Source organism: Cydia amplana, chromosome 18, assembly GCF_948474715.1.
Source record: "Cydia amplana chromosome 18, ilCydAmpl1.1, whole genome shotgun sequence".
Lineage (NCBI taxonomy): Eukaryota > Metazoa > Arthropoda > Insecta > Lepidoptera > Tortricidae > Cydia > Cydia amplana.
The window spans coordinates 12,353,017-12,379,528 of record NC_086086.1 but is presented as its reverse complement, the minus strand read 5'-3'; the positions used below and the strand labels follow the sequence as shown (position 1 = coordinate 12,379,528).

Genomic DNA, 26,512 nt, shown 5'->3' with positions numbered 1-26,512 from the left:
GGCATACGTTTTAATTTTATTTATGCCTTTTAACCCTAAAACAAAAAAACTGAACATAATCTTAAAAGTTCGAAAGAGTTCTTCCAGTATGTACTTGTCATAACCTCAATTTTTAGTAATGTTTACCATCAACGAGCATGATTGTACATTGTAGGCCCCTTAGCTTTGCTTATTCTTATTTAATGTATTGGTATTTAATGGTGACAGCAGAAATATCTCTTGAAACAGAAACGATTCAGAATGAAAACCAAATGAAAACAAATAAGGTGACGGCTGTCGTTCACGATCCACATTCCACAGATAAAACACAGATGACACGCATTTTGGAATTATTCGAACACAGTGTTGCTAACCCGCGATTTTTCAAATTTGCCGCCTTTTACTACTGACAAGATTTGGTTGACGGACTTTATTTGCACATTTGTTGTACTTCAGTCGAAACACGCTTTAGGTTAAAGATCTATAAAACGCCTCTTGACAATTAGTGTTGCTGCTAGAAAAAAAAAGAAACAGGTTTTTCGTGTTTGATATTAATATTATAACTTTCATGTACTATTTGCACTAATATTTGGAATATTTTACGTTAAATACTATTATAAATAGATTAATCAAAAGAAATTAAAAGTTTCAGGTAGAAAAATATTATACGTCATTGAAAAAGTTATAATCATTTGTATATGGCAACCTAAACTCATTCGCTGACTTCGCTGTCAAAATGGCACGTCAGCAAGATGATGTCGATGAATTATTTGATGTTAAAAGTGCATTTTATGTTGGAAATTACCAACAAGCCATCAATGAGGCACAAAATGTATCTGTAAGTAACCTCAGTGCACTTTTATTTGTCTTAAAAACCATCATTTCAGGCCTCATTTAAATGAAGAAACTTGCACTGTTTTGTACCCTATGTTTTCCTTTATTTAGTTAAAAATACATTAAACTTCCACGTTACATGCCTCTATTCAGTGCATGCAAGTAATTATCTTCCAAATTTAATGTAATTTATACTTCTACATGCATTATACTGGCTTAAAATCAATAGTGATTCAATAAGGCTTACACTTTGTTTAACCGTCTCTTACAGCCATCTACGCCCCTAATAGCTTTGCAGAGAGATGCGTTCCTGTACCGCTCGTACATCGCGCAAGGCAACTACAGGATAGTGCTACAAGAGTTGAAGACTGCGGACCCCATGCTGCTGCCGTTGAAGGGCTTGGTGGATTATCTGTCGCCAGGCGCTAATAAATTGGCTGTTGTGGCAGACATTGATGCTAGAGTACGTACCAATAATCATATTTAGGTGTAAGCATCTATTGATTCCTTATAAATTGATCCCTTGAGTCTCAGCCATAAAAAACAACATTAAAATCCTATGAGTTCCAGAAGTTTTGGACTTTTCTTTCATTTTGTATGAAATCGCGTGTTGGATATTGCGTCCACTAAGAGATAAATTTACTGAAGAGGTTATTTGTGAGGCAAAAATAATAAAATTATGGAAATTGTGTTGTGGACAATTGTTATGTCTACACATCAAATCTTTTAAACTGATTGACTAAATAAAGCTTTTCTGTTCAATTGTGAGATATTTCTTGGTAAATACATTAAATTGCAATTTCGATGTTATTCCAGGTGCAGAAGGGAACAGAGCTTGTGAACGAAGTGTTTCTGATTGTAGCGGCCACCATTTACTACCATGAGGAAAACTATGAGGCTGCTCTTAAGTATGATATACATTATTGTACTACCAACAAACAAAACTTAATCAATTTTAGGGATTTCATTACCAATGAAATCTTGAGTGTTGTGAGGGTTTCAAAGCTTGAGGGTTAAACAAAATTTGCCCCGAGTGAAACAAAAATTTTCACCACACCAACATGAAGAAAATATTAACTGTAAGATATCAAACCAAATCAAATCCAAATGAATGTTATTCAAAATCATCATTTAAAAGTCAATTCTACCAGCAAACAGAAAACAACTCCAAATTTGCATTTGATTACTTTGCCTCACATGTGAATAAAATGCAATGTTGCTATCAGTTTTTGAACAATCAAGATAGCCTTTACCAGTTGGTGGTGAAAAAATTGAAAATACCCAACATTTAAGTAAAGTGTTATTTTTTCCTCAGACGATAAAACATTTCAAATTTATACTAAAGTTTGAAGGGACAATTTACTCTACTTATGCACATACCATGATCAGTTTTGGCATCACACACTTAATGACTACCCCAAATTTAAGACATTTTGGTTATGATCATGCAATAATTGGCAGAAAGAACTGAAAATAATAAAATGACTTGAAATTTAAATTAATTAAAGGATTCTCCACGGAGCTGAGGCCATCGAACTCCGCGCCTTCACCCTCCAGTGTCTGCTGGCTATGAACCGACAGGATCTTGGCAAGAAGCACCTTGCTACCATACAAGCCGTGGACGATGATAGCACGCTGGTTCAGCTGGGGCAGGCTTGGCTTAATCTGTCGCAGGTAAACTTTATATACCTATTTATTTTTCAAATAATATGTACATCTAAGTTATGTTGTATTCTAACTCTTTTGAGTACTTAATTTGATTTGTTGTTAATGTTTCCTCACTATGTGAGATGTATCTTTTATTTTAAAACCCACGTTTTACAGAATTGTTCAATATATATAAATCATATTTTATTTTCGCAAATGAAATAGGGTGATTATTTAAATTTAACGAAAGATATTGAAAAAAGGAGGCCGCTACGTACTGTATCTTGTAACTAGTACCTTTTGAATACATCAACTTAGTTTTTATGTTGCTGGATTTGTCAATCGAATCCTATATCGGAGAAACAAAGCGCACAATAGCAGAAAGAGTTAAGGAACATATTGCAGCTGTCAAAAATCGTCAGGTGAACAAGTCTGCCGTGGCTGAGCATTTACTGGAGTCAGGACCAAACCACTGGATTGAGCTGCATAACCCTAAAATCCTGTCAACGGATCGTCATTTCTACAGCAGGAAAGTACGGGAAGCCATTGAAATCAAAAAACATAGTAATTTCAATCGGGACGAGGGTTTCAAGATCTCATCCACATGGAATCCAGTCATTAGTAAATGTAAGCGTAAACGAATATCGCCAGTCGATAAATCGAATATCGTTAGTGTTGTGTGTGTGTAGAGTGACATCCCTAGTGCGCAAAACGTTCAAGCGGATAAACAAGACCAAGTGCGGGTAGTTCGAAAAACTCGCGCGGTTAGACGATGCTGATGTCAACTTAAGCCAGTCTTCTCCGAGACCACGGGGACAACGCCGTCCTCGAAACGTCGGAGGTAAATCTTAAAACTTAGATACGCGATTAAGTCCCGTTGTATAATTTAATAATGTGTAAAAATCGTGAAAGTTTAAATCAGTGTTACGTATCTCTCGTTAAATTTAAATAATCATGATTATTTAGCAGTGGCGCTAGTGTGCACGTTGATGGACTCTTAAAACTTTATGGGAAACAAAGAGACCCCGATCAAATAATGTTGGTACATTCCAGGGTGGACCAGGAGTGCAGGATGCGCACTACAGCATCATGGAGCTGTCGGAGCGGCTCGGAGCCCTAGGCGCCGGGCCGGCTGCTCTCGGCGCCGCCGCCGCTGCTTCCAGAGGTAATATTTCATCCAACTAGCTTTTAAGGCCCACTTTCACCATCCCACTAACCCGGAATAAAGCAGGTAAACCGTTAAAAAAAGCGGCCAAGTGCGAGTCGGACTCGCCCATGAAGGGTTCCGTATTTAGGCGATTTATGACGTATTAAAAAAAACCACTTACTAGATCTCGTTCAAACCAATTTTCGGTGGAAGTTTACATGGTAATGTACATCATATATTTTTTTTAGTTTTATCATTCTGTTATTTTAGAAGTTACAGAGGGGGGGGGGGGGACACAGGGTAAGTAATAGAACGTATACAAACCTATAATATATTGCTCAGAATATATAAATTCAATTAGTATAATTTTGAATGGCATAACGTGCAATAAGTATAACGTGCAATACGTATAACAATGAATTCTATAATTTTATAATGTATAATGAACTTTACATATTATTATTATTGGGGTGGTATCGGGCCTTTGAGTGTCACGTCGACCAAGTATTGATCTATTGTGACGGCCCTTTAAAGTTCATTACTAATGCCCGTTGCATCCAGAAAATTACAGATGCTTTGGGCCGTAACGTTCTGTACCTCATAGGGTTGCAATACATGCCGCCCTAAGTAGGTACTTCTTTTTGACATTAGTGGTCCACAGGAACAGAGAATGTGCATTGCAGTCTCCTCTGACTTTACATATAATATCGTTTATGATAAGTATAAAAAGGTATAACTTTGAAATAATATAATATACAAAATAAATACCACGCAATAAACCTAACCTTGTGTTTTTTTCTGCGGGGTACCAGTTCTAACCTAACCTAACCTACTTTTCTGGTAGCAGTTTTTTCTGTGGGGGGTCACAGTTCTAACCTAACCTAACCTACTTTTCTTTCTCTGAGGGGTCACAGTTCTAACCTAACCTATTTTATGGTAGCAGTTTCTTTTTCTGTGGGGTAACAATTCTAACCTAACCTAACCTACTTTTCTGGTAGCAGTTTCTTTCTCTGAGGGAGTCACAGAGTTCAAACCTAACCTAACCTACTTTTCTGGTAGCAGTTTCTTTTTCTGGGGAGTCACGGTTCTAACCTAACCTAACCTACTTTTCTGGTAGCAGTTTCTTTTCCTGGGGAGTCACAGTTCTGACCTAACCTAACCTACTTTTCTGACAGTAATTAGTTTCGATGACCTATGAAATACTGAGCTATCCAAATAATTTTACTGGTGTTTTGTTCAGATATTTATATGAGATGTTATTCATTATTTTAATTTATATGCATAATGAATGTTATATTAAATGTAATTAGTTTATTTGTATGTTATACCAAACAGCGGTATGTATAGTGTATGTTATATTATTTTTATGTTATCCTTATTGAAAATATAGATTTAGTGCATTATACATAAGATTAGTATACGTTTTGAACGTTTGTAAATTGAAATTATACCAAAAGTGCGTTTTCATTATGATACGCACCCGGGGACACACATTTTACCACTTTGGAAGTGTCCCTCGCGCAAACTATTCAGTTTAGAAAAAAATGATATTAGAAACCTCAATATCATTTTTGAAGACCTATCTATAGATACCCCACACGTATGGGTTTGATGAAAAAAAAATTTTGAGTTTCAGTTCTAAGTATGGGGAACCCCAAAAACTTATTGTTTTTTTTCTATTTTTGTGTGAAAATCTTAGTGCGGTTCACAGAATACATCTACTTACCAAGTTTCAACAGTATAGTTCTTATAGTTTCGGAGAAAAGTGACTGTGACATACGGACGGACAGACAGACAGACATGACGAATCTATAAGGGTTCCGTTTTTTGCCATTTGGCTACGGAACCCTAAAAAGTGTCAAATTGTACTGGTAACCATGGTAACTACAGGTTTAAGCGGTTAACCCCGGGTTAGTGTAACGGTGCAAGTGGGTCTAAGAGAAGAAGATTACTTCTGTAATACAGCTTTTACTAGTGTTCGTTAAGACTCGAAGTCCTTTGAGTCTTTTGCTTTAAGACTCGACTCGGCTTTTCAGACTCATATAATTAAGTCGAAACTTGAGTCCTTTTCAGAGAACTCTCTTTTTTTTTACAAAGAATTTCAAAATGCTTTGATTTCATGTAAAATTCATGGGTACGTACACGTTTGGCAGTGAACCGGGCATTATGACTAGATACCAAGAAGTCATATCATAAACCGTCATCATCATCATAATTAAAGGCCATGGCTTTTCTTCTTCCTCGCGTTGTCCCGGCATTTTGCCACGGCTCATGGGAGCCTGGGGTCCGCTTGGCAACTAATCACAGTAATTGGCGTGGGCACTAGTTTTTACGAAAGCGACTACCACCTGACCTTCCAACCCAGAGGGTAAACTAGGCCCGTATTGGGATTAGTCCGGTTTCCTCACGATGTTTTCCTTCACCGAAAAGCGACTGTTAAATATCAAATGATATTTCGTACATAAGTTCCGAAAAACTCATTGGTACGAGCCGGTCTTCGAACCCGCGACTTCCGGATTGCAAGTCGCACGCTCTTACCGCTAGGCCACCAGCGCTTGTATTAAAAGACCATGGCTCTTGTCGGTGGAGTATGCGCCAGTTTTCGCGGTCCTCGGCCAGGTTCTTTAGGTCCCTGTTAGACACGACATTTACTTTTCCTTTTAGTTGTTGTATAGCTTGCTCATCGTCTTCCTCTTCTAGCTTCGATCTTGTCTTAGGGCTGATTTAGACGGCGCGCGAACTCGCATGCGATTTTAGTTACATTGCGGACTGTGGTTACGTCCAATAGGGATGATGACACATGTTGAATTTTATAACAACATCTAGTAAAATAGATAGCAAAGGAGCAATTTATCACAATAATGTGGATATTAAAATAAAATATTGAAAAATTGCAAAAATACAGGACCTGAAAGTTTCAAAATTTAAGTTTTTTTATAACTTCCAAACACGATAAAAGTAAGGGTACCATTCGATTCCTTACATTTCATCCAAAAAATATTGTATAGCAACTATATACATAAACGCAATATTTCACCGACAAAAACGCAATTTTCTTGTTTTGTCCATACTACAAGATGGGCTCCCAGAGACCTTGACGTCGTCGTTTTGTATAGGGCGATTCGCGAGTGAAGTGCGACTGTCGGCCTTTGACTACAATTTCTGACTTTTGTGTTACTTTAATGCAATGGGTCCCATATAGACATTTGATCCTAGAAACAAACCCGATCGATTGATACCGTAAATGAAAATTAGTCATGTAGCCTATTCAACCGACCGATCAAAACCCGCAATCTAATGAAAGTCGCATGCGAGTTCTCGCATCGTCTAAATGAGCCCTTAGGGTATTCCACCTATCCAATTTCTTTTTCCAATGTGTATTACGTCTAACATTCTGCTTAATGTGAGAGTGAGACACAATGACATTGGACAAAGAAATTAGACAGGTGGAATACCACCATCACTACATAGTATAAAACAAAGTCGCTTCCCGCTGTCTGTCCCTATACGTATGTATGCTCTTTCTTCTCTAAAACTACGCTACGTAAGATCTTTAAAACTACGCAACGGATTTTGATGCGGTTTTTTTTAATAAGAATCAGAATCAGAAATCGTTTATTGCCTGTTAGTGTAGGCGTGGCTCACTCCGCGATTTCGTCGCTTTGCTACAGGTAGCTAAAAGCACATCCGTTCCACCCCAATTTTGGGGAAAGCCATAAGCCGCGCGTGGCGCTGTCGCCACCTAGCGGCCATATCTGTGCTGATCGTAACAGACGCGTTTTGTTAACGAAAACCGAAAACGAAAACGAAATACCGTATGATATAAGGGAATGTAAATCATTTAGGATGTTTAAATTTAAAATGAAAATGTTTCTATTAGACAAAATTAAATTAAAGCTACCACCATAAGCAATAAGATGTACCTACTGTTAACAATTAATTAGGCAATTGCCTAATTAGCTAAGTTTACCCATCTATGTTTTAAGGGAGTTCCCTCTGCCAACAAACTGGCCTGCAGTTTGTCAGAAGAAAAAAATATGTATGTTAGGGTTTATTTCATCTGAATAAACGATTATTTTTTTTTTTTTTTTAGAGAGTGAGTCTTCTGTACTTAGTACTATTATTTATTCTTTGCCGCTAGTAAGTCATAAATGTGAATATTGTTGCAGGCATGTGGGAGGAGGCTGAGCAGATGCTGAGCGAGGCGCAGGCGCGCGCGCCGCAACAGCCCGACTTACTGCTGGGGCTGGCCGTCGCTGCCAGGCACACGCCCAAGCCGCCCGAGGTAACACTTGTTTAGCCCGACCATAGAGAAATATAGTAAGACAAGAGTGCTCACTCCATACATCAGTTCAGACTATTAATTTCAGTGTCTACATCTAGCATCGAGTAGCGGAACTATCAGTACTGCTACTTGACAATAGATGTAGCACCGACCGGAAAGTGTTATCTCAACAGCATAAGACTTTCCGGTCGGTGCTACATCTATTGTCAAGTAGCAGTACTGATAGTTCCGCTACTCGATGCTAGATGCTAATAGTCTTTTTGGCACTAAAACTGATGTATGGAGTGAGCACTCTATGTATTTTTTTCTCTATGGCCCGACATATACGGATTTTTGAACGTTACTAAGTTTCAGTTGCTCCATCCGCACTTGACAGACTGGTCACCTGGCGCGCCGCGGCGGTTTACTATGAAACTATCCATACAATACAATTTAGCAAACTCTTTAACGAAGACAGTTTGGTGCAACCGACCCTAAATGTTAAGAAATTGTTTAATAGAAAGACTGTGGGGTCACAGTCTTTCGAGCGTCGGCGTTTAGTCAACACTATGACTGCTGATCGACGCAACGTTGGCGCAACTGCGCAGCAAGGACATTTTCCATAGCGCTGACTAGACGCTGACGCTCAAAAGACGCTAGTCTAGGATGGCCTTTAGGGTCAATACGGGTTAGTGTTGGCTGCAGAGTAAGTGAAAGACCAAAATATCTCTGCTGGTTAAAGAAATATATCTATCTATCTATCAAAGAAATATAATTTTTCACCTCAGCAGCTCGAAGCAGCAAAATGCGATTTTGCTCACTGTTTTTTAAGTAGCAAAGTACCCTTGTTCGAGCTGCTGAGGTGAAAACTTAATTGTTGGTATATCTTAAGAAAACATGAGTGAATAGAGGTAAGTGATGAAGAAGGAATACGTTTTTCGGGTTCTCTAATATGTTCTCACTGCTGAGGTGAAAAATGTTGTGTACTACACGAGATCAAAGTTATTTACATCTCGTGCGCTTTTGACTCCCTTACTACGCTTAAGATTCTAAATTATATTAATCTCTAAATTAATTATTATATTATAATAATTAATTTATATTATTATATTATAGAATCATAAATAAATTAAATTATATTATTATATTATAGAATCTTTCGCTTGCACGGGACTCAAAATAAGCACTCGAAGAAATATCAAACTTTGATCTCTTGTTGTACAAATAACTATTTAACACCTCACCCGCTTAGCAACTTCTGCTGCTGACTGTACAATACAATACAAATAAATACCCTTTATTGCACACCTAAATAAAAGAAAACAGTAACACAAGCAGAGGTAAGCAACAGGCGGTCTTATCGCTAAAAAGCGATCTCTTCCAGGCAACCTTCAGGAATATATCGTCTATCGTTTGACGTAGGCACTTCGAAAAGTAACCAGGAAACCATAACTTTGCAGGTGGCCTCACGCTACATAGCCCAGCTGCTAGACAGCCACCCCGACCACCCGTTCACGAAGGACTACAACGCGAAGACCAACGAGTTCCGTCGTCTGGCCGCCCAGTACCAGCCGTCTGTGGCTAGCTAAATAACACCTTATTAGTATCGGTACAGAGATGAATATTGAATGGAGTTGTATTCTTGTTTATTCATAGATTATATCATTATTTACTGATTAAAATTACTTTTATTTGAGAATTCGACCATAATGAAGGATTACAACGCCAAGACCGTTGAGTTTCGCCTTTTCGTCCAGTACCAGCGTACTGTGGCAAGCTAAACTGCGCCTTATTATTGTTGGTAGTAAGACAAGCTGGCCGAATATATTGTCGCCACTTGTAATATAATATGTATATGATTATTATGATTACACATAATATATTGTCATATTTCATGTTTGCTCATTTTCCTATTTTACATAAGCGACAAGAAGTCGAGTGACGTACGTTGAGGGGTTGATAGCTTTCCAGAGCTTACTAATTACAATCGGTGAGAGTTGTAGATGGCACCATGAGTCTGATGAGAGCCACGCTCCGTGGTAAATTTCTCTCTATATTGATCAGACCCATTGCCACCACAATTTCTCTACTCTCACCTATTCTGTGGGACCCGCAGGTCCCTGGAGGTCCTACCACCTTCCCCAATAGACCTTCCCGTTCCACCATATCTAGTGTTCTTACTTTTACATAACCTCTCAACGTATTTCTCTCGTCATAATGAAATATAAACACTCACCAGGGGGCGATCTTCTGGTTAAACTCTTACACACTCTCTAACAGCCATTACAGGTTCTTAATCATCGATATATTATTAAAAGCAGCTTAGAACGCGTTCCTCGCTAACTCTGTCAATTCTAATGTCAAGTATTTTTCTATCTCCCGCCAACTTTGTCTATTTAGTGTTACCAACGTCAAAATATCATGCTAAAGGTTGTCACTCACCTTTTATTGGGAATCGCGTAAATTCGCGACATATATGTTCTGATCACAGAACAAGTTAGAATGGCGATGCGAGCAGGGTACGTGTCGCCGCCGGTTTTGAGCAAACGCTCGCATGCTACTCGCCCGCGCTGACCGAAAAACGAAGTAGACATGCCTTTTGCGCCACAATAACCTTCAGATTAAGAAGCCAGACATCAAATCTGTCTAAAGGAGGCGTATCCATTCACCACGCACACAAGTTTTTACTACCGTTGCGCGAGTGTTAGTAAATGTGGAGAGGAACGAGCGGCGACACCGGTTCCGATACTAACTGCGCGCGATAGCCATTCTAACCTCTTTAATATGTTCTGTGGTTCTGATACTAGCTAAGACAAAGACGGAGAGGACTCTGTTGTATGAAATTATTTTCAGTCTCTTTGACAGCCAGATGCTTCCAATCCTGATATAAGAAAGATAATGTCAATATTTCAGCGTATGTTTGAGAAAATCTCTCGGAGTTGAGGGCTCATTTAGACGGCGCGCGAATCGTATACAATTTTAGGTACATTGCGGACCATTGAGGTTACAACAATTCAGCCGACCGATCGAATGACGCAATGTAATGAAACTCGCATGCGAGTTCTCGCACCGTCTAAATAAGCCCTCTGATGAAAGAAAACGAGATGTGTTTTATTTTTCAAAATGTAATCCTAGTAAAAGCTGTATTCATAATCGGTGTCCAGATCCTCATCGTCCTCAGGATGCGTGGAGTTGGCCAGCAGGTGGAATTCCAGCAGCTTCTCGTCCATGTCCAGGAATTTCATGCTAAGGTCCGTAGGGTCCGTCTCTCCTTTCACCATGGACCAGTCTGTGGTGCTCTCTGAGTCCGAGTCGTGAGTGATTTCGCCGTTTAATCCTGTGGACATAAGATACGCTATTGCCGCTCAACCTTACATTTAAATTGGACGTTCCATGTAAACCATTCAGTTTATCCAAGCGTCATTCTCAAAAAATATTTCTGCAGTCTAATTGCCGCGACCCATACAAAATGTATGACAAGATGAAAAGAATTGTGGCAATTAGACGCAACCGCAGACATTCCCAGAGTATGACCCCCAAAATAATCTTGAATGACGTCACTTTGCAATTTCTGTCTCTTTCTTCAAGGTGTTTCTTGAAAGTAGCTGTTAGGCTGGTTTTAGTGTCACGCGGACCGGACCAATATGTATTAAGCTCAGGGAGCGTTTTAGAGTGGTCTTTCTCATACAATTTGGCCATCCGCACGGACGGTCCGCGTGACACTAAAACCAGCCTTAGATCAACTATGAAAGCAGATTTCAAGAGACTAAACGCCCAGAACCAAAATAGAATGCAAAGTAATTTGTGTATTTTAGGGGATTCAGTTAAAAAACATCTCGCCACGCAACCTCCAGATTTAAAGAAAGAGTGCATTTTTACAAGTCATTGCGAGTGTATACTGCAAATGATGTCAGAATGCCGCTGGCTACTCTAATGGAAAAGCCTTTGATTTATTTTGATGAACTTTTACGTAACTAACCATTTGGCGAAATATCCACCGGTCCCTTCGTAGTCACTACCGGCGGGATGGTGTAGGCTTCCAACTCCTGGTCGGTTCTGCGCTCCTTGTCCAGCCTCTCTTGCTTCCGCTGCCGTCGCCACGCCTTTTGCAGGTCGAACCGCTCTGGGCTGGAAAAATTAGAACTTCCTCAAAACTCAAGCCATAAGAGCTTCGGCCAAAACTCAAATCAAAGAAAGCAGGGATTTAACATTTATAAATAATAATAAAGAACATAACATTTATAGGCATATTATTGTGTATTATTTGTAATTTTTAAGGGAGCGACTGGCGACCGCGGCAGCGACAACCATAATTGGGAGCGTACTATTCGCCAACTATCTACAGTTTGGCGAAACTTTTGTATATACGTAGACGTAAGCATTGTTTTTGAGATAAATTAATTATAAAATAGGTGGGAACGGACAGTCCGATCGCTGTGTCTCGCTCCAACCTATGGTTATCGCTGCCGCCGTCGCAAGTCGCGCAATGTTGCGGGCGAGCCGTAAATACCATTGCTATTTAACCTTTTGGACGCCAATGACCGATATATACGCACCGCAGGTCCAACGCCAAAGACGTATTAATCGGTCATAGACCACAGAGCAATATAGACCTAGGTGTATATGCATAAAGTTCAATTTCAGATTTGACACTTCGGTGACGTGGCGTCTGAGTGACAGCTTTTGTGTTTGCCACGGCGTCGAAAAGGTTAGATACAGGTTCTGCAGTAATTCAAAAGCGGGATAAATGTTTTGTAGCTAAAAAAAGTTTGACCGAAACTTGTACCGCTAGTATAGCCTGACCAGTAATATACGTAATATATGATAATTGTCAAGAGGGCGCTCTTAGGGTCTCCCCAAACTTATCGACGCGGAATCGGCAATGCCAATAGAAATGAAACTTTATGTCTACGCAATAAGAGCGAAAAAGACGCCGACGCGTCGGCCGTCGACGGCCGAACGGAGCCGAACCGAACCTTACCTGTTTATGCTGTTTACTATCGGCTTTCGCCGAATCCGCGTCGATAAGTATGGGGAGACCCTAATTCTCATGTATAGGGTGACAATTCAGTGTAGTATGAAAAAATTAGTTCCAGTGAAATTCCGCAACATGGCGCACCCTCAATAGATCCTGGTTCACCTATACTTACTGTTCTCCCTCCTTATACACTCTAGCCTCCAAGTTGTTGATGTCATGTCTGATGTCGGCTAGCAGGAGGAGCATCAAGTCCATGGACCCCTTAGGTCCACGGGCGCCCCTAGGGCCTCTGGCGCCAGCGTCGCCTTTTGGACCCTCGACGCCTGGAGCACCGGGTGGACCCTGCAACGTAATGGTTTTTAATACAAGTACTTTCCCTGTTAGTTGGTTTGTTAGTTAGTGTGTGTCAAATCTTGGAAGCTAAATTTGATCTAATTCCTGATTTCCGATTGAGCTGCAAATTTCCATGCCTACATATCTAAGTCGGGTGACAATGCAATTATGGTACGATCGAGCTGATCTGATGATGGAGACAGGAGGTGGCCATAGGAACTCTGTTATGAAACAACGCAATGTATACCTAATTGTGTTTGCTTTGGGAATGATTAGTACCTAACTTAATATGGCGCTAAACGTTTCATGAATAAACGGATTAAATACTCTGAACTACTTAGTTCACGCAACAAGTAGGGGAAACTGTTGTACCTTGGACAGACTTGGTTTTACCTCGGACAGATGGCAATATTTCCACATTGCCACGGTTATTTAAATATTTCATTTATATTATTTGAAACGTTATTATTAACTATAAAAAACAAGCTATCAACGAAACTTGAGAGCGGCTGGTAACTCAAGAAAAAAATTAAAATATAAATTGTGTTATGAAAAGTCAGTATTTCGAACTTTACATTAAGGATGATTATTTCTTGTTTTGCTAATAGATAGTAAAACTTAATATAATAAAGTTATACTTAAGTTAATTAGGTACTCGATGGTAGGATCATTTCAGCCTAATCTCAATTGGAAGTGCTAATTACCAAGCTTACTTGTCCAAAAAGTTGCTTTGTTGTACCTCGGACAGCGAAAATAGGTTGTACTTGGCCCGTACTTGCTACTTACTGAAAATATTTTTTTTAACTTAAGGTTTCATATTTGCCGTATTTATAATTATTAGTTATATGCGTTATAAGTTACCAAGTAGGTAATCAATTTTAAAAACAATGCATAAAATGTTTTAGGCAAAAATAAAAAAATTACCATTGCTAAGTATATTTTTCGAAGGTAATTGTACTAGAAAAATCTATTCAATGGCGTAAATATGCTAAAAATATCTGTGAATAAATATTTTTTCTATTATTAAATTATAAATTAATTAATTAAAATTATCATGTCCGAGGTACAACGGGAAATGACATCAGGGGTGTTGTTCCTTGGACACTTTTTCCTTTTTTTTCGTCAACGTATCTCATCAAAATAAATAAACTGATCTTTAAATTTTATATTGTAATAGATAGTTTATTAATGTATCTTATAAGATTCGGATAAACAATAATTTTACAACCATTAGTTTTTTTTCTAAAATTCATAAAAGAAAGAACTGTCCGAGGTAAAACAGCTTCCCCTACTTGTTAAAAACTTTTAGATCCATATATAAATTATATGTATTATGTGCATTCAGTGTGACTTAGTACTTACTCTAGGCCCTCTCTCGCATCGACAGTAACCTCCCTCTAACGGCGCAGTAGCATCAAGCTTGTATGCGTAGTCAGAAAACTGGTCAGCATCTGAAATGAAAAGTTTTGTTTAGCGAAGTCCTTGGATAGGAAACTAATTAATTACAGGACGAATAGGGAACTGGAGAAGCTGGTTGCGGTGCCCAATAGCCTCCTAAAGACCCAGCCATATAAATAAAAAAAATCCAATTTGCCACTGCAATTTGAACCTATAGTGTAGGAAATACAGTTGATTTTGTGTTGTTGGAAAATTGAACGAAACAAAGCAAAAGCGACTGTTCCAATTGAATAGGATTTAAATTTCATCGAACTGAAGAGGTACTATAGGTGGGACCTTGGGCCTTGGGAGGTTGCTGGCTCGGTCACCTGGAGAATATGGAAGAAGGTCGAGCAGTGAGGACAGCATTGTTATGTAGGGCCGGGTGTAAACGTCCGCCCGGGCGTCCCAAAATCCTTTTTGGGTCACTGAGCCAGAGAAGTAGCTAAAGAAATATCTTCATCAGATGAAGTTTGAAGTTTTACCTTCTTTAAAAATTGGATGGTCCATCAACTTTTTCAAGGCGGCCTGCGTTGAGTGCAGCTGGTCGGTGAGTGAACGGACTTTCCGCGACAGCCAGGACACGGAGTCGCATGGTGCGTAGCACCGAGACGACGCGCGAATAAGGGGCAACGGTTCCTGCAATTAATAATTTATGGTCACTGTTTAATAGTTTATTATGTAGGTATGTACCTACTTACAGTCTTGAATTAGGCAGATCGTAAAAATCGGCAAGTCTTTTTTGTATTCTGTCTTAAGCGTTTGACTGTCTGAGCCATGATGCCCATGATACACTCGTGTACCTATCTATTATGGATCCAAGTGTAATTTTTCATTTTTATATCAAGTGTAAAATATTTTATTAAAGAGTTACTTTATTTTATTAATAGAAGCCTCCAACATACGATTAACATTTTAGTTTAGTTTAAGTACCTATGCGTAAAGCTAATCTTACTATTGGCGTACTACAAGGCTCAATTTTAGTTCCGATTGTATTTATTCCAATTATTCCTATTACATTATGCTACGGTTACATTAAATACTTACCGGCATAGGCATCACAATAGGGCGCGCGCAGCTCCTACCATCGCTAGCCAGGGTTTGCGGGGATGGGCACTCGCAGTGAAACCCGCCTGGGTCGTTCACGCAGTGGTACTCGCAGCCGCCTTTGTTGTTAGCGCATTCGTCTATGTCTGGAAGTAGGTAATTAGTATTTTATTAGTCTAATTTCTGACAAAAAATACTATATTTTAAGAGTATTGGTGACTTAACACTTAGTGTGTTGTGCCGTGTGCCACTTACCAACACAGTATGGCTGCGTCCTACGACGATAATTTTCTGCATGGAACCGATATCCTGCGTGGCAGGAGCACCACAGTCTCTCTCCGCGTTCCTCGCACGCTTGTTCACACAGGTTCAGACTGCAGGGCTCCACGTTGTTGGGAATGCATCTGAAACAGCACAATCAATATCACGACATTGACTTATAAATTACCTCGTAAAGAGGGGCCTTATACGGGCACCACAAAGTGGGCTAGTTCGTTGGTGCACAAATCGTGTTTGCACACATTCGTTGGTTCAGTGGTTGCACATCTTCGCTCGGATTTATATGAACGGGCGTTATCTTATCGCGTTATAAATGAATAACGCCCCTAAATAGTACACTACTATCCGTTGTAATTTTTGATAGTTTGTACCCAAAACAAATGGATTGCGTTTATTCGAAAGTGTTAAGTATGTACGTATGTTATTTGACTAGGTATTCCGCGTTGAATGCAAGGAGGTATCACAATGCCAACAGTAGACTATCAAGCGGGTAATAAAAACGTGAATGAGCGTACTGTTCTAACGCTGGAAGTGCAGCGAACAAAGACGAATCTGTTAGGCGTGCATAGCAATGCACAGCCGCGGAATGCATAGCAATCAGCTGCTGAGGTAATTAGTTGGCAGCTGTTGGTGGCATAGTCCTTGATGACTAATTAATTATTTTTATCTAAGCCCTCCAGTCTTTCTTCACGGGTTTCTAACTACATATGTCAACATCCTTCAAAAGACTTCAAGATCCTCCCCTAGCTTCGTTAACGACTGCTGTAGATACTAAGTATGTGTCGTGTTTAAAAGATGTTGCGAGTAAGTACTTACCATGTTATTCCAGGCCAGCGTCTGCATCCACTAAATTAACTTGGATGGTTTTTATTGGCATTCGCTTTCGAACAATTTACGTACCTGGGTAATTCTCAAAAAATATGTCTGCGGTCTAATTGCCGCGACACATACATAATGTATGAAAAGAGTCGTGGCAATTAGACGCATCCGCAGACATATTCTCAGAGAATGACTCACCTACAGCGCCATACTTAGTTTCATAAAGCTCGACCTTTGAAGCGTGGTTATATATTAATATTGAGGGTGGTTTACCGTCCGGCGACGTGTCGGTGTGTGTCGCAGCAGTGCAGCCTGATGCACTCCATCTCGGCGCCGCCGTCGGTGCGACACGTCTCGCGCGCGCGCAGCACGCGCTCCGTCGGGCACGCGGTGGCGCTCTCCGCGCTGAAAAACGATATTTTGATAATTATTTATAAGAGTCCGTCTAAATTAATTCTTGCCAGAGTAAGGGTCGGTTGCACCAAACTGTTTGACATGGTTAATGATTTCGCAATATTTTATTGTATGTAAAGTTTCATAGTAAACAGCCGCGGCGGGCCGGCTGATGTTGATCAGTCTGTCAAGTCCGGATGGTGCAACTGGTACTAAGTGTGACAGATGGTACCAACTCGCACTTCATATTCATTTGTTTTACGTTGATAGATACCTTCCGTGCCGTAACTAGAAGTCATCTAACGCCTCCGAGACTCTGATTACCCTGGTCCGGGAACTTGGGATATATTTAGACCTACACTATTCCCCCTTTAATCGTAGTCGTGTCTTAGGCACCTCGGTGAACCAAACAGCTCACATATTATCTGTTTTAAGTACAAATCAATTGGCTTTGTGATAAAAATAAAACTCTGTGTCCATTAGATTAAGAAATGTTTGGAAATATCCCTCCTAACCTACATTGGTTTTTAATTAAGTTTTTAACAACATTTCCTCCTCATTTCTTTGGCTCCTAAACGTTGGTGACGTTAATGCTACTTTCAGTATCTAACTGACTTCAGTTACTCAGGATACTTACTTAAGTATCCTCCTCCTGGTCCTCCTAAATAGCCAAATTAATATATTGCAATACAACTACCGATTTGATAGCGGCATCGAACGGTAATCCCTATGGATAAAGGATGTGTTACGCTGTTGCGATATCAACATCATCATCATAATATATGATCACTTCGGCTGTCACTATTTATTTGATGCTTGGACTTGTATTTTGGTCTCAAAATCATTAAATTTAGGTGCTTACGTGTAGCAGTTTTATGGCAAAATTTTCCTAACATCGTTATATTAAAACACACTAAACAGCAGTAAGTAAACATGAGATGACACACTGTAAAACATTGTCTCGCTTTGTCGACTTATCTTATCGACTGTGTGACGTCACCGATTAAGGACATGCATACAATCATACATACGAGCTTTTACAGCGATGACCCAAAATCACCAATTACTGCGCGTGCGGCTCTTTCATTTATTAAACTAAGTATTAATAGGATGGTGTGTAAGATTAAGAGCGGAATTCGACTTTTATTGTACAGCTTGTGACATTAGAAATGCTGACATTGCTTTTCAACCTCTTGTTGTGGATAATCCTGGCCGAATTTTTAGCCATCTTTTTAATTTTTTTCCGAAACTTTTTTTTCTGTTCTACACTGTAAACTTCTTGAACCCACAATTTTTGACCTCCGTTCTAGGAGGAGGAAGTTCTGAATACCTACATCGGGATCTTTGCTTGCTTTGTTGAATGTTGACAATGGGTCCACAGAAGGGCCCAATGGCAACATTTTTGGATTTGATGATGGCGGGATCCTAGAGAAATCGAAGGGAATCTTCAAATACTCTCTACCATCTGACAGGGATTGCCTAATGTACCTAAAGTTACATTTTAAACTATTCCGTGAAGTCGGCTCATATTTTGTTAAAGACTAAACTAAACTTGTTTGTTTGGTACTAAACTTAGATTGGTAGAGAATTAGACTTTTTCTGACTTTGTCATTTAAAAACATATAAAGGATATTTTTCTTATTTTGACCAAAAATGTCTCTGAGAGTAGGTTTCTAAGGAAAATACCGCTTTACACATCATATTATGACAGTGCTCAGTGTTACAAACCAGGAAGTGTGGTTTACCGCATGGTGTGCCGCATCATTCATTTACCATCAGTTATTCAACGAGAGGCAATCGTTTAGCTTTTAATGAATGTGCAATGGCTGTTGTTGTTCTTTAAACACAAGGAAAGGGTCCCTTTGCCTAGGGTATGATACAGGATTTTAAAAGGATCGACAACGCACTTGCAGGTAAGTAGGTAATTGCAATCGTTCACAGGTTATGATTGTAGTACCTAGTACCGTCAAGCTGTGCCATAAAGCGAGCGGTACGCCGTATTTTCCACTGATGTGGTATATAAGACCGCCATAAATGTCAAACAATATTATAGGTTTTAAATAAAAATGTGAATAATTTACAGTCGTAGCCGCAATAATTACTAGTTGTTACATATTATACTCCACGCCGTTTCAAAGTATGTTTCTTGTAAGTTTACATAGGTACTTTATTATTGTCACATAGCTTCTCTTCACTGAGAGAATAGTGACAGACAGTAGACGTAAGATGAATCTCCCGCGGATATTTTCCAAGAAAGCTTCAAAGAGAGCTTATTGCACTATTTATACCAGCGTACGCGTAGGTACCACACCACACTGTTAACTGACAGTTTTTAAGCCTTATTGCGAAGACGTAAGGTTCACCTATGGTGAGAAAAGAGTTAGTATGAAACAGGGATCATGGTGCATTGTACTTATTCGCTGGCAGTCGTTGAACCCTTTGCAGTTCGGTTTTGGAGCACGTGTGTTTTGGTTAAGTTGGATGGCTATTGCAATTTTCTTGGTTTCTTGTTTGTATGTATTTGTCTGAGCTAGCAAGGTGTATGTACCACAAGAAATGTATGTTAGGAACTTAGAACTTTGGCATTAGTAAGGTCAAAATGCAAAGGCGACTATTGTTTGAAGAACTTGAAGTAATATATTTGCTAATAGAAATGCTCAGAATCAGGTTTTCTATTAAAGTTTTTCGTCCGTAAGTACTTATTAATCTGACAATATTGTTATAAAAAAATATTAATATTTAGGGTGGGGGCCAGCCACTCACAAACCAAAATTCTGAATCGGCCACTGCTAGAGTTTGTGCGGAAAGAGAAGAGTCGTGGAACCAATACATTCTATGACTCTTTCTCTTTTCGCACAGACTATAGTTACGTTGTTGTTGGTTGTCTATAAAATATGTAGTTATATGAAATATGTAAAGATTCCTCGCTGTTTTAAGTAAATATCTACTAAACAACCGATTTTTTCATTTCATTCTGTTAAATTAATACCTACTGTGTTTTTGCGATTGGTTATGAAAATTCACTGCATCAGTTAGTACTTAATTGCTACTTACAGTCAAAAAAATTTGTTAGCCAAAATAATAATTTGTAATTTTTTTCAATCCTCACTTTTACGAAAAACACTGATCACAAACACTCACACGTCCAAAATGTCATCAGGATAACCTTCCTCAGCGTAGTATCCCTCTTGGTGACAATATACCAGGGTCGTATGACACAGCAGGAGCACGAAACAAGCCGCTGAGTTGAGCGCGCGCATCGCGACTGTTGCGCGCCGATGCGTCCGTGCACTGATGTTCAAACTTTGTACGCGTAATGCGTAATTGGTCAAATTAAAATGCACTCCCGTTGCGTCATGCGGGCCTAGTCTTAATAAAAGTGTTAAATTTATTGCGTTCCTAGTGCAATAAAATGTTTAATTGTGAAATAAAATTCAGGCACGACTGATGTCCTACATTTTGATATAATCTTTGAACGAGTTTTGAGCTTTGAGCCTCTTGCACGCTGCATACGTATTGGATAGTCGTTTACTAGTAAAAAATTTCCACTGCACCAGCTCGTAAAGGCTTCTCTATTATTCATAAACTGCTGAAAAGTTTCATTTTATCCACAAGAGTGGCATAGTAACTTGATGCAAATTTTGAATTTTTACTCTAATGAAAAGCACCTATAAAAATAGAGTCTGGTACCTAAGAAAAGAGAAGTCATAGTAAGTATTGGTTCTTTTACATTTCACAACTCTTCTCTTTCCGCATAGACTCTAACGTGGTTTGGTTTTTCAGCGCTTCTCGTTATATAGTCACCGTATGATGGAAATATTATATTGCCAAAGCGCCTTATAGAGGCTTCTGGTGACCAGAGGGCTGGCCAATATTTTGCCCAGCGGATCAGCATTGCCATCCAGCGGGGCAATGCGGCCAGCCTTCTGGGTACCCTACCGAGCGACCACGACCTAGGCCAAATTTTTTATTTATAAGGTTTTATTTTAAGTGTTTTTATTAGTTTAGTTTCTTTGTCTGTGATTACGAATAAAACTTTATATTGCCTGTATAATATGAAATAAAATTAATATTTAAGATTAGGTCAAGTTGGCTTTTTTTAGAATTACATGAAAGTACGTAACTCTACATTTTGCGTCATTCTACACTCTACACGTACTTAGTCGCGTTTTTGAACAAAAGAAGATGCCTCTGAAATAATCTTATCTTCAACCGGGAGCGAACGGCATTAGAACTTAATCTTATTTAAATTTTGTATGTATTGTATTTCGCTTGCATCAATACAAAAGTGCGCGTGAGATGCTCAGAGAAATATCAAATCATGATAATATATTTAAAGTTTGAATGTCATGCCAGCGCGTGCGCATGCAATAAAACCAGTTCTTAGCTTTCATTCATTCATTCATCGCACAGTAACCCATTCATTCGTATTCACTTAGCGGACGCAATTGATTTGCTAATCAGATCAACTGTGATCAAACTGTGAGTGCAATTGCATTTATTATTATTTATTACTTTTTAAGAGTCACACGTGAACCTAGCCGCCGCCATACGATCGAAGTACCTAACGTTCTGATTTTAACGCCATTCTGAATAATCTGAAATAACGTGAAATTTTATAAAAACTAACAAGTAATATAATTGGCACCGTCCCACCTCCAACGGACTAATGTAAAAGCGGGCGGGGCGGCGGAAAGCGCCGAAATTTTAAAACGTAACAAATATAAGAGCCTCGGTAGAGAGTAGTACCATTTTGTACCATTTGGGGTTGAAACTCTAGGTCCATGGGGTCCCAGCGCGCATATGTTGTTCGCAGAAATCGCGAAGCGTCTGGTTGACGTAACTGGTGACCGAAGAGCTGGCGGCTACCTCGCACAACGTATCAGCATTGCGATATAGCGAGGAAATGTCACCAGCATCCTTGGTACAATTCCTCAAGGGCCTATTTTAGATTTAAGCTAGTTTTTAATTTCTTTTAGTAATACACTGTATATATCTTGTTTGTAAATAAATGATTATGAATCAAATATAATTATATTTCTTTACATACAAAACTTTATTTGCTCTATTTTATTTGAATAACAATTTTTTGCAACGACAATTAGTACTGGTACTAATTGTCGTTGCAAAAAACTGTCTGGACAGTGCCAAACTTTAATACATTATTGCAGAGGCCGGGAAAGGGCAATTCGAGGATGAGTTTCGATTTTGTCGGACGACGCGAAGCGGAGTCCGACAAAGAAGACGAATCCACGAATTGCTATTCCTGCCGAGCCATATATAGTGCTTTTCTCCAAACATGCGAGGAAATAAGGTAAAATAATAATTATTTAAGCATCAAGCATGACTCAAATCGAACCTTCACATCAAAAATGTCAAAAACAATTTCCCTCAAAAATTAATTTTTAAAAGTTAAGGGCACAAAGTTATTCTGCCATTCAGTACCATTCAATATTCTTGCATTCAATATATAATTGTGCAATATAGTTGGTCAAACCAATTTGTCAGTCAGTAAGAACCAGGAAAACTATACCTATCCTTTTCTTTTGAGTACTAGTACTAGTGTAAGACAAAGATAGTATAATTCTCTCTGGCTATGTTTGAAATGAGAAAGTCCTTTGACAAACTATATAAACTTTATGTACACGGATGAGATCCTTAAAAAAATATAAAAATAATCTTTGATTTTATTAAGCAGTATTCGCACGATCATACACGAGCACAACGGTCTTGTAAGAACGAGACAAGTAAGGTCGTTTATCTTACTATCTCACTCTATCCTATAGCTTGAAATGATAGCTGATCGGGTCGTGTAGACGCGGCTCGCGGCTATAATAATTGGCTGTTTGCGTTTTTTATTTTAAAAAAGTAAAAAACACTACAGTAATAAGTTATTACTGTAGTGTTTTTTTCATTCCTGTCCGCTAGAAGCTAGAACAGGACAGCGATAGCTTGATTTTTTTTAATTAGAGTTTGACAATAACGTAGAACTTCCTGTACTATTTTTGCTACAATAAGGTGAACATTTCCGAGCATATTGGAGAAAAAATGTTTATGCCATGTTTCATGTAACTAGTAATATAAGTAACGTATCTTATACAAGGCTTATTAAAACACATAATAATACAAATAAATATTATCAAAACAACCGACAAAAACACTAGGTATCGTTTTTAAAAGGCTCGATTTTTAAAGCGCAACATTTTTTCTGCTCAATGGACAAATAACCGTTAGTTGATTGAGTTGATGTTCGCTGCCTGGTTAAAGTTTGGGCGGCGCTGCGCGGCTGGCCAGGAATAGCCCCGGGTACATAGTTTGCAGTAGGGTATTTCAGAGACATAGGGTGACCACACTTTTTTATACATAGGACATATGAAATCTAAATTCTGGGCTCAATGGTGCCTTAGTCGCCTTACCAATCCAATTTCACCCAGCCATCTCCCAATTTTATTAATCTTTATTACTGAAATTGGGTGTTTGGACAAAATGTTGGGATGATTACCTTAAAATAAGGCCAAAAAGTGATAATTGCGCTGGCATATCGATGGTGGGTGGGCAATGTACCTAATATAATTTCTCATGGTGGAAAATACAACAAACGTGATTTTTTGCCGTTTTTAGCGTAATGGTACGGAACCCCTCGTGCGCGAGTCCGACTCGCACTTGTCCGGTTTTTTTATTTAATACCCAAAAAAAAAACAATATTTTAGCATCCCAAAACTCTCATAATCAGAAACACCCGACAGTTAATATTGTTTATTGATGTTACATCGATGCTCACGGCCGAGCCGCTGATCTACTGACACACTCGAAACATTTTATAAATAAAACACTAAAAATATACACGGTTTATAACTCTTTGGTAGATTTCGTCTGCATACAAAGTTTTAAGCTTACGGGTATTTATATCACGCTTATTCGGACCTTTTACAGGCTTAAAAGTAATGAAAAGTATTTGGTTACTAGCGACCCGCCCGCCCCGGTTTCGCGCGTGTTATTCAAAACCTTAAAAAATTATACACCTAAACCTTCCTCAAAAATCACTTTATTGATAGGTGAAAACCGTGTGAAATACCGTTCAGTAGTTTTCGAATTTATCGCGAACATAATAAGTACCTACATACGCACAAACAGACAGACGCGGCGGGGAACTTAATTTTATAAGGTGTAGTGATGATGTCACGATTTCATAAGATACACCAAAGATATGACAGGGATTTTAACATCAAAATGGTTATAGAAGTGAAAATATAAGCCAACAACTTTGTGGAAATTGTGGATAAAGGATGACTCACGTTAGAACGGCCCGGGTCCGGGCCGAGGCATCCGACACTTCGTTTTCTATAGAAAGCATCATGTGATCACCGGGCAACTGTCATAGAAAATGAAGTGTGGTTTCAACCTGTCATAGAAAATAAATAAAGAGAATAATATGATGTATTGAACAGCGTCCACAAGAGTGCGGCACTTACGCAAATTATGACTAAGTACTTCTTTATGTTAAATATATGGAGCGTGGCTAAAGTTATCCATATTTCATTTAATCATTACTTTTCGTTACGGATCTGCGGAAAATTAGGGTAAAAAATCACATTCAATTCGTGGTCAATGTCTTTTAAAATACGTTTCTTCAAACAAAAACGTCACTTTTCACACTTGTTTGACACTGACATATCTGATCCATATCGTTTATATATCTAATATTTGACGTACCTACTTATCTTAAAGTTCGAATATGGCTGTAAGATTCGCGGGACTTATTTAAGTATCACAAAAGTTTTGCCACTAAAATGTCATTTTTATAATTAAGTATGTTAATTTCACTATTCTGTTCTCTGCTCTTCAACTGACCATACTAATCATATTATTGGGACGTCAACTGTACGAGTATTTTGCGATTGAACGCGTACAAAGCGCAACAATACATTTTCGATTCAATCTCAATACGTGCCTAAGCAGAGAATAGACACACAGGACGTTTGCGCACTGAAACCCATGCGTCAAAGGACACCGCCGGACAATACCTACTGAATCGGCCGGAAAACAGTTTTCGCAGTTCTGTCGCGGCAGTATTTTACTGGACGCCAACTTGAAAACAACTTAAAAAAAATATTTAAAAAGTGAAATTAAAAATGTTACTATTCCAAACTTTATTAGTGGCCAGTCTTCTAAATACCATATTTTCATACAATCCCTTTGATTATGAGTCTGAGCGACCAGGAGATCATGGGTATTACGGAGTGCATGATGGCATGGAGCAAGGTGATGGGATGAATGAGTGGACAGTGGAGGTGGATGGTGATGAGGAGGTAGCGCAGCTAATCGCGTTGGAGTTGGGATACGTGTATGGAGGGCCGGTAAGTTCCTATTTCCTATGGAATTTTAAAAGTGGAACAATTAGTGTCTTCGGTGAGACTTGAACTCAGGGCCTCTGAATAAAAAGCAAATAGGATCAAAGATCTAGCTCAAGTCTCACCGAAGACAGCTATTATTCCACTTTTTAATTTATTCTAAGCAACATTCGCAGAAAATTTTGCTTGTTAAAAATTAAAATTAGTCCCTATGGAAGTTCGTCTGGGTCGCGTCTCGAGAGTTTCACTGTTCTATGTATTATGAATAGTTCATTACGATACACGTGCGAAAAGTAGGAAACTTGCAACGATTGGCGATAAATTAAAACACGACCGAAGGGAGCGTTAATCGACACGAATTGCGTTACGTATTCGAACGTGTATCGTACAACGTTTTACATGTGACCCTTAAAATTTTTCGACATAGGCACGAAAAGTGCTAATTACCGCACCAGTGCGGTAAAGCAGCACCATATGTAGGTAAGGTAATATATGTAGGTAAGGTAAACAGTACATGCTGCTACAGTACCTAGGTACTTAGTAAAAAGGCGTACTAAAAGGCAGCCTATTGTGACTTCTGACGGATGTGTAACTACGGAACCATAAACTGAGCGTGGCCCGACATACCCTTGGCCAGTTTTTTTATTGGTCTTAGCACGTGTGTGATAACAAAAAAGTGAGAATGTAGAATTTTAAACAAAACTAATTTACATAAACAAAAAATGTTGTTCAAGAGTCTGTGCAAAATGGTCTCGCCGGCAGATCGGCGCTGACTTTCGGGGTATTATGCTGAGGCGAGCCCATTTCGTGGTAAACTTTAACGCTTACCAACTTTATGAATATTTGTAGTTTTTAGTTATACTCTTGTATGTAATTTTAGTTTTAAGTTTATCACGAATAAAATACTTGATTCTGATTCTGTGCGGAAAGAGTAGTCGTGAAATATATGGGATCCAATACATTCTACGACTCTTCTCTCTCCGCACAGACTCTACTTCTTTTGA

At 38.9% G+C, this 26,512-nt stretch overlaps 3 protein-coding genes across 3 annotated transcripts in view; 2 read left to right on the top strand and 1 right to left on the bottom strand.

Annotated features, from left to right (window-relative positions):
* Window positions 1–709: 709 nt before the first annotated feature.
* Window positions 710–9,553, top strand: LOC134656335 (coatomer subunit epsilon). The gene is made up of 7 exons (XM_063511851.1): window positions 710–817; window positions 1,085–1,276; window positions 1,630–1,721; window positions 2,322–2,487; window positions 3,514–3,625; window positions 7,777–7,892; window positions 9,332–9,553. The coding sequence occupies exons 1-7, from the start codon at window positions 716–718 to the stop codon at window positions 9,458–9,460; spliced, it is 909 nt and encodes a 302-aa protein (XP_063367921.1). The 5' UTR covers window positions 710–715; the 3' UTR covers window positions 9,461–9,553.
* Window positions 9,554–10,986: 1,433 nt separating this feature from the next.
* LOC134656198 (collagen and calcium-binding EGF domain-containing protein 1-like) lies at window positions 10,987–20,469 on the bottom strand. The gene is made up of 9 exons (XM_063511692.1): window positions 20,299–20,469; window positions 17,038–17,169; window positions 15,922–16,070; window positions 15,667–15,812; window positions 15,105–15,258; window positions 14,545–14,633; window positions 13,022–13,191; window positions 11,851–11,999; window positions 10,987–11,208 (listed from the first exon to the last, which is right to left on the bottom strand). Exons 1-9 carry the CDS (start codon window positions 20,415–20,417, stop codon window positions 11,003–11,005), a joined length of 1,314 nt encoding a protein of 437 aa, XP_063367762.1. The 5' UTR covers window positions 20,418–20,469; the 3' UTR covers window positions 10,987–11,002.
* A 4,638-nt stretch (window positions 20,470–25,107) lies between these two features.
* The window catches only part of LOC134656356 (neuroendocrine convertase 1-like), an 89,412-nt gene continuing 88,007 nt past the window's right edge, over window positions 25,108–26,512 (top strand). Inside the window, exon 1 of the mRNA XM_063511875.1 lies at window positions 25,108–25,514. Coding sequence (XP_063367945.1) covers window positions 25,290–25,514 — 225 coding nt within the window. The 5' untranslated portion in view covers window positions 25,108–25,289. The remainder of the gene's footprint in view (window positions 25,515–26,512) is intronic.